We start from the raw sequence: 16,277 nt of genomic DNA on the forward strand, positions 1-16,277 counted from the left end.
GGGCAGAGAAGTGGCAAGAACTCCTCTCAGCTCTCTAGCTCAGGTTCCTGTGTAGATAGTGAATATTCTGGACAACTTTTTACCAATAAATTTGAAAAAAATAAAAACCATACCTAAGGAAAACTGATTCAAGAAGAAAGAGAAAACTTAGAAAGTCCTATAGTATTAACTATAATGAAGTAGTAAGTAGTTAGGGGCGCCTGGGTGGCATAGTCCGTTGAGCATCCAACTCTTGATTTCAGCTCAGGTCATGATCTCAGGGTCATGGGATCAAGCCCTGTGTCAGGCTCCATGCTCAGTGGGGAGTCTGTTTGGGATTCTCTCTCTCTCCCTCTCCCTCTGCTCCTTCCCACTAGTTCTCTCTCTCTCTCAAAAATAAAATAAATAAATCTTAAAAAAAAACCACAAAAAACAAAGCAGTAGCTAAAAAAAATCTTCATGAATATCAGGTCCAAATCGTTTTAATGGCAAGTCTTACTAAATAGTCAAGGAACAGAGAATTCAATCTTCCATAAACTATTTCATAGTTTAGAAAAAGAGCCTACTCTTCTACATTTTATTTCTCTATTTTATTTTGTTAAAATATTTCATCACTTAATGACTGTATCTTCATAAAGACTTCTCATATAAATCACAAATTAGAAATTATTATGCTAAATCCTGAGGATGTATAAAAACAGTACGACATGAATCCTGCCTTTAAGAAGCTTTGTGATTAGTTGTGAAATTAAGAAATACAAGTCCTCCAACTTTGTTCTCCTTCTTCAAGATTGTTTTGTTGGGATTATGATAGTAATTTCACTGAATCTCTAGATTGCTTTGAGAAATATTATCACTTTAACAATATTAAGTCTTCCAATCCAAGAACACAGAATATATCTTCATTTATTTAAATCTTTAAAAATTTCTTAAGCAATATTTGTGTTTAGTGTACTGGTCTTAGTTTAGTGTACTTTTTAGTGTGCAAGTCTTTTATCTTCTTGGTTAAATTTATTTCTAAGTATTTTATTCTTTTTGATGCTATTATAAGGGAATTGTTTTCTTAATTTTCTTTTTGAATTGTTCATTGTTATTAGCATGTAGAAATGCAAGTGGTTCTTGTGTGTTCATTTTGTATCCTGCAACTTTACTGTAAAAATATTCTTTTCATTGGGGCATAAGCATGGCTCAATGGGTTGGGCATCTGCCTCCAATTCAGGTTGTGATTTCATGGTTTTGGGATTGAGCCCCACCTCAGGCTCCCTGCTCAGCAGGAAGTCTACTTATCCCTCTCCCTCTGCCCCTACTCCCCACTTGTGCTCACCTGTACTCTCTCTCAGATAAATAAAATCTTTAAAAAATATTCTTTTCATCTACTTAATACTTATTTTATTTTATTTTATTTATTTTTATTTTTATTTTTTTTTAAAGATTTTATTTATTTATTCGACAGAGATAGAGACAGCCAGCTAGAGAGGGAACACAAGCAGGGGGAGTGGGAGAGGAAGAAGCAGGCTCATAGCGGAGGAGCCTGATGTGGGGCTCGATCCCATAACGCTGGAATCACGCCCTGAGCCGAAGGCAGACGCTTAACTGCTGTGCCACCCAGGTGCCCCAATACTTATTTTAAATGAATAAATTCACATGTTGATATATATGCATTTAAGTAGTAGAGATATATTTTGTTGCCATGACATTAATATCTGCTATACCATCTAAATAAATAAATATTTTGATTTGATAACTTTTAGAAGGAAGCCAAATGAGGAAGAAATAGTTTTCTTTATGCCTGGCCTTTCAGCTTTTGTCATTTGTCGACCAACCTCTCATCATCCCTTCCCTGAACCTTATATCTTCTTTGGCCTTGGCAGCATTACAACGCTCCCAATTCTTCTATTTGTCTGACTACTCCTGTCCACTGGCTCATTCTCCCACTTCTAATTTCCTGCTCAATTTGAACGTGCCCTAAGATTCTGTGCTCACTCCTGTTTTCTTCTCTGTGCATTCCTTTTCTTCAGATTCCTCATTTCCCAAAACTTCACTCACTTTCATTTGACTGACTCCCCTTAATAAGTATACAATAAGCCATACATATATGAAGACCCGAGAGCCTCCATCAAACTCTACTAGTTCAGTGAGGAATGACCATTTTCTGAACTATTTCTGTTGGTAGATAGATGAATTTACAGAAAGAAGTAGACAAAATTTTTTCTGTCCACTCTTTCTTTTATCAGGTAGTATATTTAAAGGAGTGGTTAAGCAGGGAGGGATACCCCAAACACAGAATTTTTGAAAACTTAAGCTTGTGTAATTATTTTAAAAAAGAAAAAAACCCCACAAAATGATTAATGTAAAGATCAACTCACCAATAATGCCGCTATCTCTGCTTTCAAGGGTAGAGGTTGGACTGGTAACAGCCCCATAGCTGCAATCCTTGGCAGTTGCATTTGAACTGACTGGCGGGAGGGTGGAGCAGGGGCTACTGGCTGGTGGAGAGGCAGTGCTACTAGTCAAGGTGGAACAGGGACTTATCCGCTGGGTGATGGCTGAGGTCTGAAAAATGGGAATGAGAAACAAGATAAACTGATCCGCTGTTAAAGTTAAATGTATCTTATGGCAAAACATATGCATTGATGAGAAAAAGGGCAAAATCTACATACATAGCTTTTACATCTACTATGTACTAGTTATTTTTTGCCTTCTAGGATAAGAGATCCTACATGGTACAAATAAGGTGCAACTTGATAAATTTAACACAGAGACTGTGACTAGTTTTTCTGCCTAAGAAATTTCTAGCGACAAATATTCTTTATCACTGCCTTGAATTCATAGAAGGATTTTTATTTAACTACAAGTTGTCCTTGCTTCTTCCTATCAATAAAACTATTCTGAAGGCTTACAACTTAGTCTTGTTAATACTTTTCCTTGGATTGAAAAAAAAATATCCGCAGCCAAGGAGAAATAAAAGTAAGGCTCTTAATGCAAATAAAGCATTTTTTTCGATACATAGGTGGCTGCCCTGAGACAGTAAATGAATGCAGAGAAAATGCCATATCCTAGAAGTCTATCTAAAAAATAGATCAAAAACAATGTTCATTTAAAACAAAACTAAATAATTTTTCTGTAGAAACTGATTATAGACTGAGATTGCTTTGTATCTTGAATGATCCTTATATCTGAGTTCACCTCAAAGTTTTTGACGGGAAGGAATGAGTAATCACCAAAAAGATTGATGCCAGTATATCCTGGCTTACCTAATTTAATGAAATTCCACTTTTCTTTAGCTCTTTCTACCCAAATAAATTGCCGAAATAATGAATAGAAGTATGTTTTTCCAAACACTAAAAAAATTTTATCCTTTTTAAAATGGTAAGTGATCATTGACAAAATTACTTGAAGGAACACTAATGATACATTTGACATCTTTAAATATTAAATTTAAGAGAAAGCTTTCAGCTTCTTTACCTATAGAGTCACTATTCACATTCTCTCCACTAAAAGTGAAGATTTACATTTAACAACTTGACTGGAAAATGTGTTAATCACTAAATATGAGAAAATTAAGGCTCTTTTACTCATCCTAAAATAAGTTTCAGATACAATCCCTTGTATTTAATCACATGTGTTGAATCCAGGTTTTGATTTTAATTTAAATGCTATAACTAGGTCATAAAGGATACAATCATCTTAAAGCACAAGTGACATTCTCAGAACCTTGCAATGAAGCAAATCTTTTCAACCATATTAATAATATTATGAACTGATTTTTGTTAGTCATACCACAAGCCCTCCGATCTCTGCCATTTCACTTCTACTTATGTTATTTTCTTCTCCAGAAGAGGGAGGAGTTTCAATTTCTTTGTAATCTCCTCTATTTTTATAAAATGATGCTGGCCTACCAGAGCAATGAGTTTTAACTGGGCATGCAGTAGAATCACCTATGGAATGTAAAAAAGCAAGCTCCCCAATGAAATTGACAGATACAGAGCCCCACACCCCAGACTTACTGAATCAGACTCCTCCCTAGTTAGAATCTAACATGGCAATTTTTAACCTCCTCACTCTCAGTTTAAAAAAATATGTGGGTAGATGAAACGAACTATACTAGGGTTGTGTGGTTTTTTGTTTTTTTTTTTTTTACATTAAATATATCTATAGCCATTCCATATTGAAAAAGTTCCATTTTGGTATGAATCTATTACTTCCATAGCAACTCATTTCCATTTTTAGACAAGATTCTCAGTCTGTTCTTTGAGAAAGGAAACTGTATTATATACATAATACAACCAATGTGGAGGTTAAGCCCAAACGACACTATTTTTACTACAAGTTGATTTCTACAAAATAAAGCTTATATCACAGAATGTATGCTTTAAAAGCTTTAACTGTAAAAGCAAAGCTTAAAGATCAAGCCGTTTAGAAAGAAATTTGCTCATGGCTTATGAATTAAAAAGCAGGCCTCCTACTTATTTCAGGAGGCTAGTTAATGAGAGATAGAAATCTCTTCTAGGCACAGAAAGACAACATTAACCATTCTCCATGCTTTAAGCTAAAATGGACATCTAATTAAACCACTCCATTTATAAAACTTTTCAGTGGTTTTTCCATTGTGTTCTCTGGAAGGATCCCAAACTCCCAGTCTGGTCTCTTAAAGGTTCTACAATTACACAAGGTAAGAACCTGATGATGGAATTCCTAAAGTACATCTTACTACTCCAGAAATTACGGAGTGAAGAAAATATAGTGGTTGGCTGAATATCACTTTCGGGACTTTGTCTTTGGTAGAAAAATGATACATGCTGACTTGCCTGTGCTGGGTTCTGTCCTTTCTAGTATAATTCTGAGGATGCCATTACCCTCCGGCCTTCCTAAACAAAGCAATCTATCTTTGTTAGCATGCTGTTTAGCTCGGAAGAAAGTCACCAAATGAACATGACCTCCTAATTCTTAATAACCTTCCTAAGACTAGAAGTTCCAATGATCAATTTAGTCACTTCCTTCTGTGGTTCCAAGATAGTTTCATGGTATATCACCCAAGAAGGACATCATTATTAATATTTTAATTTGTTCAATGCTTTACAGTTTAAAAAATTTATTATTATTTCATTTATTCCTTATCAACCAAGTATAAGGCTAAATGAATATTCTTTCCTCCATTAAGAAATGGGAGTAAGAGGGGCGCCTGGGTGGCACAGCGGTTAAGTGTCTGCCTTCAGCTCGGGGCGTGATCCCGGCGTTATGGGATCGGGCCCCACATCGGGCTCCTCTGCTATGAGCCTGCTTCTTCCTCTCCCACTCCCCCTGCTTGTGTTCCCTCTCTCGCTGGCTGTCTCTGTCAAATAAATAAATAAAATCTTTAAAAAAAAAAAAAAGAAATGGGAGTAAGAAACTGCTCTAAAGAATGAAAGCTATAAAATAATTTCCCCAAATCACAGATCTTGCAATATATTTATATACAAATTATAGTGCATAGTATTTTACACCTTTTATTTATATGGCATTTTACAGCTTACAAAGTGATTTCATATTCATGATTTACCTTGATCCTCACAACAATCCTGCCAAGTGTTATTATTTCATATTACACTGAAACAGTATGGTGCAGCTGTTAAGAACAGAGGTTGTAAAAGTAGACTGTCTGGATTTGAATACTATTCCGTCACTTTGTAGCACTGTGTTTCCACTTTATCTGAAATCTGGAATATCAATGGACCCTTACAACATTGGGTTGTAAGGAAGCTTGTACAAAATAATACAAATAAAGCAGTTAGTACAATGATTAGCATGTAGTCAGCATTTCATAAATGTCAGCTGTTATTACCTATGAAAACCCAAAAGCTCAGGGGGATTAAGTTACACGTCCAAATTTACAAAGTCACAGATGATAGAGTTGGAAGCAGGGAATGGATTTTCTACCTCCTGGTTCAGGGACTTTTCTTTTTTCTTTCTTTTTTTAATTGAAGTATAGTTGACACACAATATTACATCAGCTTCAGATGTATAACACTGATTCTGACAAGTTTATGTTATGCTATGCTCACCACCAGTGTAGGTGACTTTTCTATTATTAGAAACAATAGGATTCTTGGCAAATACTCATACTGTAACAACATCTTCCTTCGTCATTATTAGAACAGTCACATTTTAATGTGACACGAACATCAAGAAATAAAAAAGTAAAAAGTAAAAATGGATGTTTTACATATACCAATATCAAAAAGGCCCTCAACATAAATCATTCCCATTTTTTATTCACAGGGCATAGCATACTAACACAGTTACAATACAACTGATTAAAAAAAAAGACAATCCCTGCCATCATGAAGCTTACACTCTTGTATGAGAGACAGACAAGAAAACAAAAACTCACAACTAAATATGGAGTGTAATAAATTAATGATTAAGAGCTATAAAGAAAATAAAGCAGCAGGATAAGGGGGTATAGTGACGGGTGGGTGCTATAAGAAACTGCAGTTAAGGAAGGCTTCCCTGAAGAGGTAACATCTGAGCAGAGAACTGAATGAAGGGAGCAATGAGTTATGGAGAAGTGTTTTCCAGTATTAAAGGAAATGTCAGAGGAATGTCAGGAAGGCCAGTGTCACTGCAGAGCTGCAGGTGAAAGGCACAGAGGGGTAGACAGTGTAGGAGAGTTAGTAGCAAAGGGTCACATCAGGCAGTGCCTTTCTGACCATGCTGAAGATTGTAGATTTAATTCTAAATGTGATGGGAAAACAGCGGAAGATTGAGAGCACAGAAGCAAAAGGATCAGATTCACATTTTACAAGGATCACTCTGGCTATTGTGTGAAGATACTACAGAGGAGCAAGCGTGGAAGCAGAGACCTATAAGGAGGCTATTTATTCATTCAGTAAATATTTACTGAGCACCTACTAACGCTAGACCATATCCTAGATGCAGAGGATCCAGCAGTAAATAGAACAGGCAAAAGTTCCAGGCCTTACAGTCCAGGAAACATCGCAGTAGCCCGGACAAGAGAGGAGAGTGATGTGGACTCAGGTGTAGCAGTGGAAGTAATGAAAAGGGAGCAGAATCAGCATATATTTGCAGACAAAGTCTACGTGACTTGCTGAAAGAGTGAATGTGTAATTTGACAGAGAAAACTCAAGAATGGCTCCAATGCTTTTGTCTGAAGCATCTAGGTGATACACCTTACTCAGAGAGAAAACACTGCAGAAGGAGCAGGCTCTGGGAAAAAATGTAAGGGTTTCAGTTTTTGACATGTTAGGTTTGAGCTGTATCTTGGACACACAGGTAGAAAAGGGAGTACAGGTAGCTGGAAATACACTGGAGTTAAGGGGAAAGGCAGGGCCAGAGGCAATTCAGGAGTTAAGAGAATATTAAAAAAAAAAAAAAAAAAAAAGAATGGAGGAGTTTCAATATGATTGGAATCTCCAGGCACCTGAATTTTATAAAAACTTCCCAGGTGATTATAACGTACAGTCAGCAAAACCAAGGACCAAGGGAATGAGGACATAAATAGAGAAGTCTGAAGACAGAGCTCTGGAACACTTGAACATTATCCACATGATCTATAAATATATCCAAATAATCCTTGAAGACTGCATTATTTTATGACAAAACCAACATATGACATACAATCTTCACAAATATTTGTTAAGATACACAAGATGAACTCTAATTGTCATCTTCTAGAACAAAAGGATTCACTACAGGACGTACATTTTAAAGATGAAGAGCATACAAATGAGTCTGAGTCTACTTCCTTTGCTACATTTAAACTAAAAAATTGCCAAAAGGAAAAAAAATCTATGAAATAAATTTTTTTTTCAAAGTGCTAGTATTTTTAAACTTTCTGACATGAATATTTAGATCATTAATTTTTTAGATTTTCACTTTTCTAATATATGTATTTGAAACTAAACATTTTTGAGCACCTCTTTAACTGTAAGTTTTATGTACTACAAATACATACTGTAAGTTTCATTATATTTTGTTATAATTTCAGTTTAAAATATTTTCTAATTTCTTGTGATTTCTTCTTTGACTGAAAGGCTATTTAGAAGTATATTAATAGCCAAACATTTGAAGGATTTTCTCAATGATCTTGTAGCTATCACTTCCAAGGTTATCATTTTGTAATTGGTTAATTCTACTACCATCACAGTAATTGTAATCCAAAATTATGAGACCTGGTCCTCATAGTGTTAGTTTGGTAAATAATCCATATGTTCCTGAAAAGATGTATATTCTATAATTTTCGGGTGCAGTGCCCATATAAATGTCAATTCTGTTTCTTGGCTTAAGCACTTAATAATTTCCTCATTCATTCCATAAACGAATCAAAACTTTAAAGTGGCTTTTTAAACCTAAGAATGAAACTAAAACGTGTTTCATAAACTGAAGAAATACAGTGATGATGGAAAATTAAGGTATACCTTCAGACCTCAAAAGTCATTCAACAATTGAGATACGCACATAACACACACCCTGCAACATTTTTCCTGGTGTGATAGGCTGATTTATTCCACATTTCACAGGTGACAGCAAGGAGTTTACCTGATTTTCATCCTGCACTTCCATGTTGTATTGGTCGCCTGGCTGAACTTCTGTGACTTTCTCTCCAAGGAGGAAACCCAGACGAGTCATGAGTGTGTTTGCTGCCTCATCTACAGATGGAGGGGGACCAAGTTCCTGTTCAGCATCACCTGTAACAGGCAGACATTGAAACACATGAATCTTTCAAAATAAAATGGCCTCGTCCTGCAACTATTCTGACATTCAATTTGGTCATTCCCTTTGTTTTCGCTCTAAATCCAAAATTACAAGGTCCTTGCCTAGAAGCTGATTTTCCCACTTTTGCATATTATAATTGATATATCGTTTACTCGGATTCTCCTCAATGTGTCTACCTGAAACCTGGGTTTGAGAGAATTTGTAATTTACTGAATAGAAGAAGTTTCCTATTTCTTTGGCAGTTAGGGTTCTAATTCAGTCCTGCCACAATCCCAGCCTTCATTCAGGTTCTTTTATCTTCTTTTTCTTTTCCTTTACAGTTTGTGTAAATATTCTTTTTTCAAAAGATTTTTAAATCATTTCAAACTTATAAAAAAGTTTCAAGAATAGTACAAAGAACATTTTTTTTCCTTAACCATTTCAAAGTATAGACATGAGGTCCCATCATCCCCAGATAGTATGTGTGTCCTATAAACAAGGACATTCTCTTACATAAATCACAGCACCAGCACAGACATCAGGAAACTTCCACTTGGCATTATTGTGATCTCACCCACAGATCCCATTTAGTTTTGTCCCAGTAATGTCCTTTCCAGCAAAAGAATCTGTTTCAGGGTTATGCAGTGCATTTCATTTGCAGTTCTCTTGTATCTTTTTTTTAATTTGGAACAGTTCATCAGTTTCTTCTTAACTTTCATGACCTTGACACATCTGAAGATTACAGGCCAGTTGTTTTGCACAATGTCCCTCAATTTGAATTTATCTCCTATTACCTTGTGAGTTGATTCAGGTTATGCATTTTTGGCAGAACTATCACAAAAGTGATGCTGTGTTAACTTTGATCACGTGGTTATAGTAGTGTTTGCTAGATTTTGCCACTCTAAAATTACACCTTTTCTCTTTGTAATTAATAAGTATTTTGTGGGGGAACACTTTGAGTCTACGTAAATACATCCTACTTCTCAATAAAATTTTAAATTAAAAATATTTTTGCGATAAAATATATATATCAAGATTTTACATTTTAACCATTTTCACGTGTACAATTCGGTGGCATTAAGTTCATTCAGTGTTGTACAGCCACTGCTACTATTTCCAGAACTTTTTCATCTTCTCCCAAAGAAACTCTATACCCATTAAATAAAAACTTCTCATTCCCCCCACTTACTAGCCGCAGCTAATGTCTATCCTACTTTCTATCTCTATGAATTTGCCTAGTCTCAGTACCACGTAAGTGGAACCACACAATAATTGTCCGTTTACGTCTTGCCTATCTGACTTTGCATGTTTTCAAGGGTCATCCATGTTGCAGCATGGATCAGAATGTCACTCCTTTTCATGAATAAATAATATTCCATTGTATGTATATTACCATAGTTTATTCGACTGATGTTGGACACTTGGGGGTTGTTTCCATCTGTCAGATATTATGAATAATGATAATACGGACCCTGGTGTAAAAGTATCAGTCTGATTTTCTCCTCAATGAACTTTTGCCCACTATTTTTCAGCATTCACTAATGTTTCTTGGTTGAATTAATACTATCGTGCCAAATAGTGATTTTTCGAAATCCATCATTCTTTCCACAGCTTAGTTTCTTTTCCTTACCTATTTATCTGAACTCAATGATTCCTATATATTCAATGAGTTATAATCTGTTACTATCATTTATTTTGTTGTTCCAGTTGTCCCAGATTTGGCCCAGGTAAGCCCTTTCAGTTTGGCTCTTATAACCTTTTGACATACCTGTGTCATTTTCTGAGCACTTCTTTTCTTTGGGAAAGTAAAAGATGTTCCAGGCTCATCTTTTACTTTCCCTGCCCTAGCTCTAGAATCAGGTGCTTTTCCAAGAAGCCCTGGTTCTTTTTAGTGGAGAAAGGCACTTAGAATATCAGGTATGCTCACTGCTATTAGGATGCCACTGTCCTCCAGATCCACCAGGACAGAGTTAGGCAGTATAATCACGCACGTACATACATGTACATATACATACACATTCACACATCCTTATATTCATTTTCATTTGTAAATCTGTACACAGACACCCAAAAGTTCCTAGCGATGCTCTAATTCCAATTCAGTAACATAAGGTTAATTCTAGGTTTTATTTTTCCCCAAAGTTTTTTTTCCAAACTTGTAAAGTTGTTCTCCAATAGTGAGAAATCTGACTCTCACTATCCTTACTTAATCTGTTCCCCCTTCAAATACAAATGTCACTGCTGCTCACTGCCACACTGCACACAAACGCTCTACTCCCTGCTTGGGGTCCTACCCCATGTCACAAGAACCCTATTAGCACTTCCCCCACAGTCACAGTCCTTTTTTTTTTTTTTTAAAAGAGAGAGAGAAAGAGAGAGAGTGTGCGCACACATGAGAGTTGGGGGCGGGGGTAGAGGCAGAGGGAGACAGAATCTCAAACAGACTCCCCACTGAGCGCGGAACTTGACGGGGGCTCAAACCCACGACCCATGAGATCATGACCTGAGCAGAAATCATGAGTTGGACGCTTAACCAATTGGGCCACCCAGGCACCCCCATGGTCATTTTTAAAAAAATTGATATATAATTCACATACCATAAACTCTATCCTCTTAGAGTATATAATTCAGTGGCTTTTAGTAATAATAATAAAGTTATGCAACCACCATCACTTTCTAATACCAGAATATTTTAATCACTCTAAAATGAAACCCCATTAAAGTTCATTTTTGCCCTGAAATTTAGACCCTCCCCCCCAAATTCCTGATTGCTGGTATTCATTTTAATCCTCTGTAATCTTCTGTCTCCAAACTGCTCCATTCTTTCCATAAAATTTGCTTTTTAGGTTCTTTTTCTATTTAGGCTACTTTTCAGTGGTCACCAACTATAGGAATTATTCTTTTTCAAACCTTTTCACTGAGGTATGCTGAACAAAGTCAATATGAGGTTTTTCCTTGGACTCATCATCAAGATAAACTTATTTCCAAATAGAGAATTTATAATCGCTTCTCAGCCTTTTGGCTGAGATCAATTGCAAATAGAGAATTTATAGAAATCACACAAAAAGGAGCCAGGGAACGCAATATGATCTACTCTAACTGTGATGTAGAAATAATTTATTTAAACTATCTGTTTATACTAATTTGATTCATAGTCAACATCTTTTCAGATTTTGTTTTCATTCAGATGCATTTAGTCAAACTTTGTAACAATCCACAGTAGCACAGATCCTATAGGACATTACAAAAACCTTTTTTTTGGTGAGAGACATGTCCTTTCAACACAGCAAGCATGTTATAATGTAATATGGTTTGATGCCAAAACATAATAGCGTCTTAATTTTTTAGGATATTCAGTCTTACACGTTAAAACACTCTATATGGCAAGAAAGTGTGATTTACATTGTTATTATTCAGTTTACATTTATCTTAACTTCTATACTAAAGTTATAAGCTGCAGGTCACAGGAATGGACAATACGTATATTTTTGTATACTATCATTGAACTCCAGTGTTCCATCTGTGGAAAAACGATACAGAACTTTCACTGAATTTATGTCGGAGTAGGAAAAAAGGCTCTATTTTTTCTTCTCTACTTCCTCTCTGAGAGTCAACAAAAATAGATTTCTCTGCCACAGAACAGATTTAATAGAATCAATAGGGTTATTTTTATTCACAAATATTTAAGTTCACACAGTCCTTGCTGGCCCCTCCCCAGCCCAAGAATGAAAGCCTTGAGAAAAAAAGGTAACTGCTATATTCAAATTGATTAATTACCCTTTTCCCCTTCTATAGATTTAACTAGCTAAGCTTTTCCGAATTTTTCTTAGCACAGATTCCTGACCTCTAGATATTCTGGGGCTCCATTTCATTTTCTTTCTTTCTTTCTTTCTTTTTTTTTAAAGCATATTGCTTATTGTGATATGGTGACATAATAAGAAATACATATCTGGGGACACCTGGGTGGCTCAGTAGGTTAAGTGTCTGCCTTTGGCTCAGATCATGATCCCAGGGTCCTGGGATCGAGTCCCACATCAGGCTCCTTGCTCAGTGGGGAGTCTGCTTCTCCCTCTGCCCGCCACTCCCCCTGCTTGTGTCCGCTCTCTCTGACAAATATTTTAAAACCTTAAAAAAAAAAGAAGAAGAAGAAAGAAATACATATCTGGTCCTTTTTCCAGTTGCTGGAACACAGCTCCTAAACTCTTGGAATTTCCTGAGTGACAATGGTGAGAGAAGCATCTTTAGTTTTTCATAAGCCCTTTTGAGGTGACTCTTAGTGGGCCATAAATAGCTGCAGGATGGTCACTAGTTATCAGAGAACCAACCATGTTATTAGAGGGGAACTTTCACACCCATTCCCCAACCTACAGGGAGGGGAAAAGGGGCTGAAGATTGAGTTAATCAGCCATGGTCAATGATTACTCAATCATGCCTACATAATGGAAAGTCCATGAAAATATTTAACAATGAGGTTTGGAGAGCTTCTAGGTTGATGAACACATCCACATACTGGGAAGATGGTGCACCCAAACTCCACAAGGACCAAAGCTCCCGTGCTCAGGACTTTTCTGGACCTCCCCCTTATATACTTCCTCATCTGACTGTTCATTTGTATCATTAAGATATCCCTTATGAGGGGCACTTGGGTGACTCAGTCGGTTAAGCATTTGACTCTTGATCTCAGCTCAGGTCTTGATCTCAGGGTCATGAGTTCAAGCCCCGTGTCGGGCTCCACGCAGGGCATGGAACTTAGTTAAAAAAACAACAACAAATACCCTTTATGATAAACTGGTGATACTCAAAAGTGTTTTCCTGGGTTCTGTGAGTCATTTTGTGATTTTGAGAATATCATACAGAAGAAATTACACAGTATGTAAACTTTTGAGATTGACTTTTAAAAAATTCAGCATAAAGCTTTTAAGATCCATTCAAATTGTTGCCTATTTCAATAGTTTGCTCCTTTTTATTTCTGAGTAGTAGTAATACATTGCGTAGATGTACCACATTTTGTTTAACCATTTACCCCCTGAAGGACATTTGGGTTGTTTCCAGTTTCTGGATAGTCTGTATAAAGCGACTATGAACATACATGTACAAGGTTTTGGGTAAACATAAGCTCTAGTAGATAGAAACCAGGAATTCTGCTAAACATACTACATTATACAAGAGAGTTCCCCATGACAAAGGATTCTCTAGCCTCAATAGTCAACAGTACTGGGGCTGAGAAACCCTGAAACAGCTAGAAATCACCTTACCCTTTAAAATTTGTCAAACTGGATGTACTCTCAACACAGAGTGTCCAATCTGTTCTTTTTTTCTTTTGAGAGAGAAAGTGTGTGAGAGTGAGAGAGAGAGAGAGAGAGAGCATGAGGAGGGGAGGCAGAGGCAGAGGGAGAAGCAGACTCCCTGCTGAGCAGGGATTCCCTACAGATGCAGGGCTGGATCCCAGGACCCTGGGATCATGACCTGAGGCAAAAGCTTAACTGACTGTGCCACCCAGGTGCCCCCAATCTGTTATCTCTGAGGATTCCCAGAATTACTTCAATTTCTGTCTTACAATGAAGTTTGTCCTTAGACTGTTTCCTTCCTGAGTGTGGGGTTTGTTGTCTACATTACTAGAATCTAATAATCTTTTTTTTTTTTTTAAGATTTTATTTATTTATTTGACAGAGATAGAGGGAACACAGGCAGGGGGAGTGCGAGAGGAAGAAGCAGGCTCATAGCAGAGGAGCCTGATGTGGGGCTCGATCCCATAACGCCGGGATCACACCCTGAGCCGAAGGCAGACGCTTAATGACTGTGCCACCCAGGCGCCCCTAGAATCTAATAATCTTTTCAGTCTTCAACACACCTTGGCCTTACACAAGACTTACTGGGGATGCAATGTGTATGTCAAAGGTGGGGAAATATATCAAGGCACAGAACAACTTAAATAAAAATATAATACATCTCAGATGATAACACAGATTATCTTTTATTAATTATAACAACAGCTAGCACATATGAAGATTAACTATATGCCAGGGACTGCTTGTAAGTATTTTATAATACATATTAACTCATTTAATAATGAGTTATAATTCATTATTACTGCCTTATGAGGGTAGGTACTCTTATCCCTATTTTACAAATAAGGAAAGTAAAGCATAAAAACAACAAGTAACTTACCCAAATTCATGTAGTTAGTGAGCGGCTGCCTAGGCAATCTGGATCTAGAGCTCAAGCTCTTAACCCCAGGTTATACTGTCATCCTTGATTCCAGTCTCTTACCATGTTGCTGGCATCACTCCCTACAACCCTCTACCCAGAGTACCTGCTCTCATAATTCTCAAAATTCCTTTTAAATCCTCCTACCAAATATTTGGTGTCAGAATTTCTCTTGGGGGGCCTGGGTAGCTCAGTTGGGTAAGCGTCTGACTTCGGTTCAGGTCATGATCTTGGTGTCCTGGGATCATGCCACGTGGTGAGCTCCGTGCTCAGCAGGGAGTCTATCTACTTCTCCCTCTCCCTTTTCCTCTGCATCTCCCACCCCAGCTCGTGCTCTCTCTTTCTCAAACAGATAAATAAAATCTTTAAAAAAAAACTCCTTCATACCAAATGTTTTACCCATCTTTTTGTTTTATCCATGACCATCCAGGCATTTTCTTAACCAAACACACCCAATTAAGGTATGTCTGTAAACAAAGATAGTACTTTCCTTGAGTGGAATTCTACCATGACTTCTTTAATAATGATGAATTTGGAATATGATAAACAAAACAAGATGATCACTCTAAGACTATTTTACACAAAATAAATCATACGATTTTCATACATTCTCTGCTGATTAAAACTATTTAAACTTACAGCTCTTATTTTATTTTGGCTATTTGGGAGGGGTGTACTTATGCATTAGGCTTTGCTCCCAGAACACTGAATAAAGAATACAGCACCATAAGCACTAAAGGATTCTAAAATTTACTAGGAAATGGAAAGGCCCAGGAATAGTAAAGAAAACTTGAAGAAGAATGACTTCTATTACTTAATATCAAGATTTAATATAATGTTAAAGCACTTAAGGCAGAGTATGACTGACACAAGCATAGATAAAAAAACCAACACAACAGAATAAAGAATCGAGAAGCATATTTATACATATATAATTCACCTTATTTAGGACAAGGGTGAGCCACTGCAATATTTTAGTAACAGGATGGTATTTTCAATAATTGATGATGGACCAGTAGGATATAAATAAAAATAAAACCTATCCCTACATCATACTACATACAAAACTCCAATTCCATATGGATTATAGACCCAAATATGAAAGGTAAAACAATAAATTTCCCGAAAGATAAACTAATAGAATATCTGCATGACCTAGGACTAGGCAAAGACTTCTTAAACAGGACACAAAAGGCACTTAATCACAAAAGAGGACTGGTTTTTAGCGAAGTTTATTAATAAGACAAACTTCTGTTCACCAAAGACACCACTAAGATGGTAAAAAGGCAAGGTCCCTAGATATCTCTAATTCATATGTCCAACAAAGGGCTTCTCTCTAGAATATATAGAGAATCCATACAACTCAATAAGAAAAATAAAGACAATCCTATCAAAAG

The 16,277-nt window shown here is 36.6% G+C and overlaps 1 protein-coding gene and 1 long non-coding RNA gene across 19 annotated transcripts in view; one reads left to right on the forward strand and one right to left on the reverse strand.

Annotated features, from left to right (window-relative positions):
- TANC2 (tetratricopeptide repeat, ankyrin repeat and coiled-coil containing 2) overlaps positions 1–16,277 on the reverse strand; it is a 354,211-nt gene that overhangs the window by 137,654 nt on the left and 200,280 nt on the right. For all 18 annotated transcript variants that reach the window (XM_045814340.2, XM_045814338.2, XM_045814336.2 and 15 more), the window contains 2 exons: positions 8,518–8,666; positions 2,346–2,532 (listed from right to left, as the gene is read on the reverse strand). In XM_045814340.2, coding sequence (XP_045670296.1) covers positions 2,346–2,532; positions 8,518–8,666 — 336 coding nt within the window. The remainder of the gene's footprint in view (positions 1–2,345; positions 2,533–8,517; positions 8,667–16,277) is intronic.
- LOC148107934 (uncharacterized) overlaps positions 1–16,277 on the forward strand; it is a 126,857-nt gene that overhangs the window by 48,302 nt on the left and 62,278 nt on the right. The window lies entirely within an intron of this gene.

Source organism: Ursus americanus, chromosome 23 (assembly GCF_024610735.1).
Source record: "Ursus americanus isolate L20-20 chromosome 23, mUrsAme1.1.p, whole genome shotgun sequence".
Taxonomy (NCBI): domain Eukaryota; kingdom Metazoa; phylum Chordata; class Mammalia; order Carnivora; family Ursidae; genus Ursus; species Ursus americanus.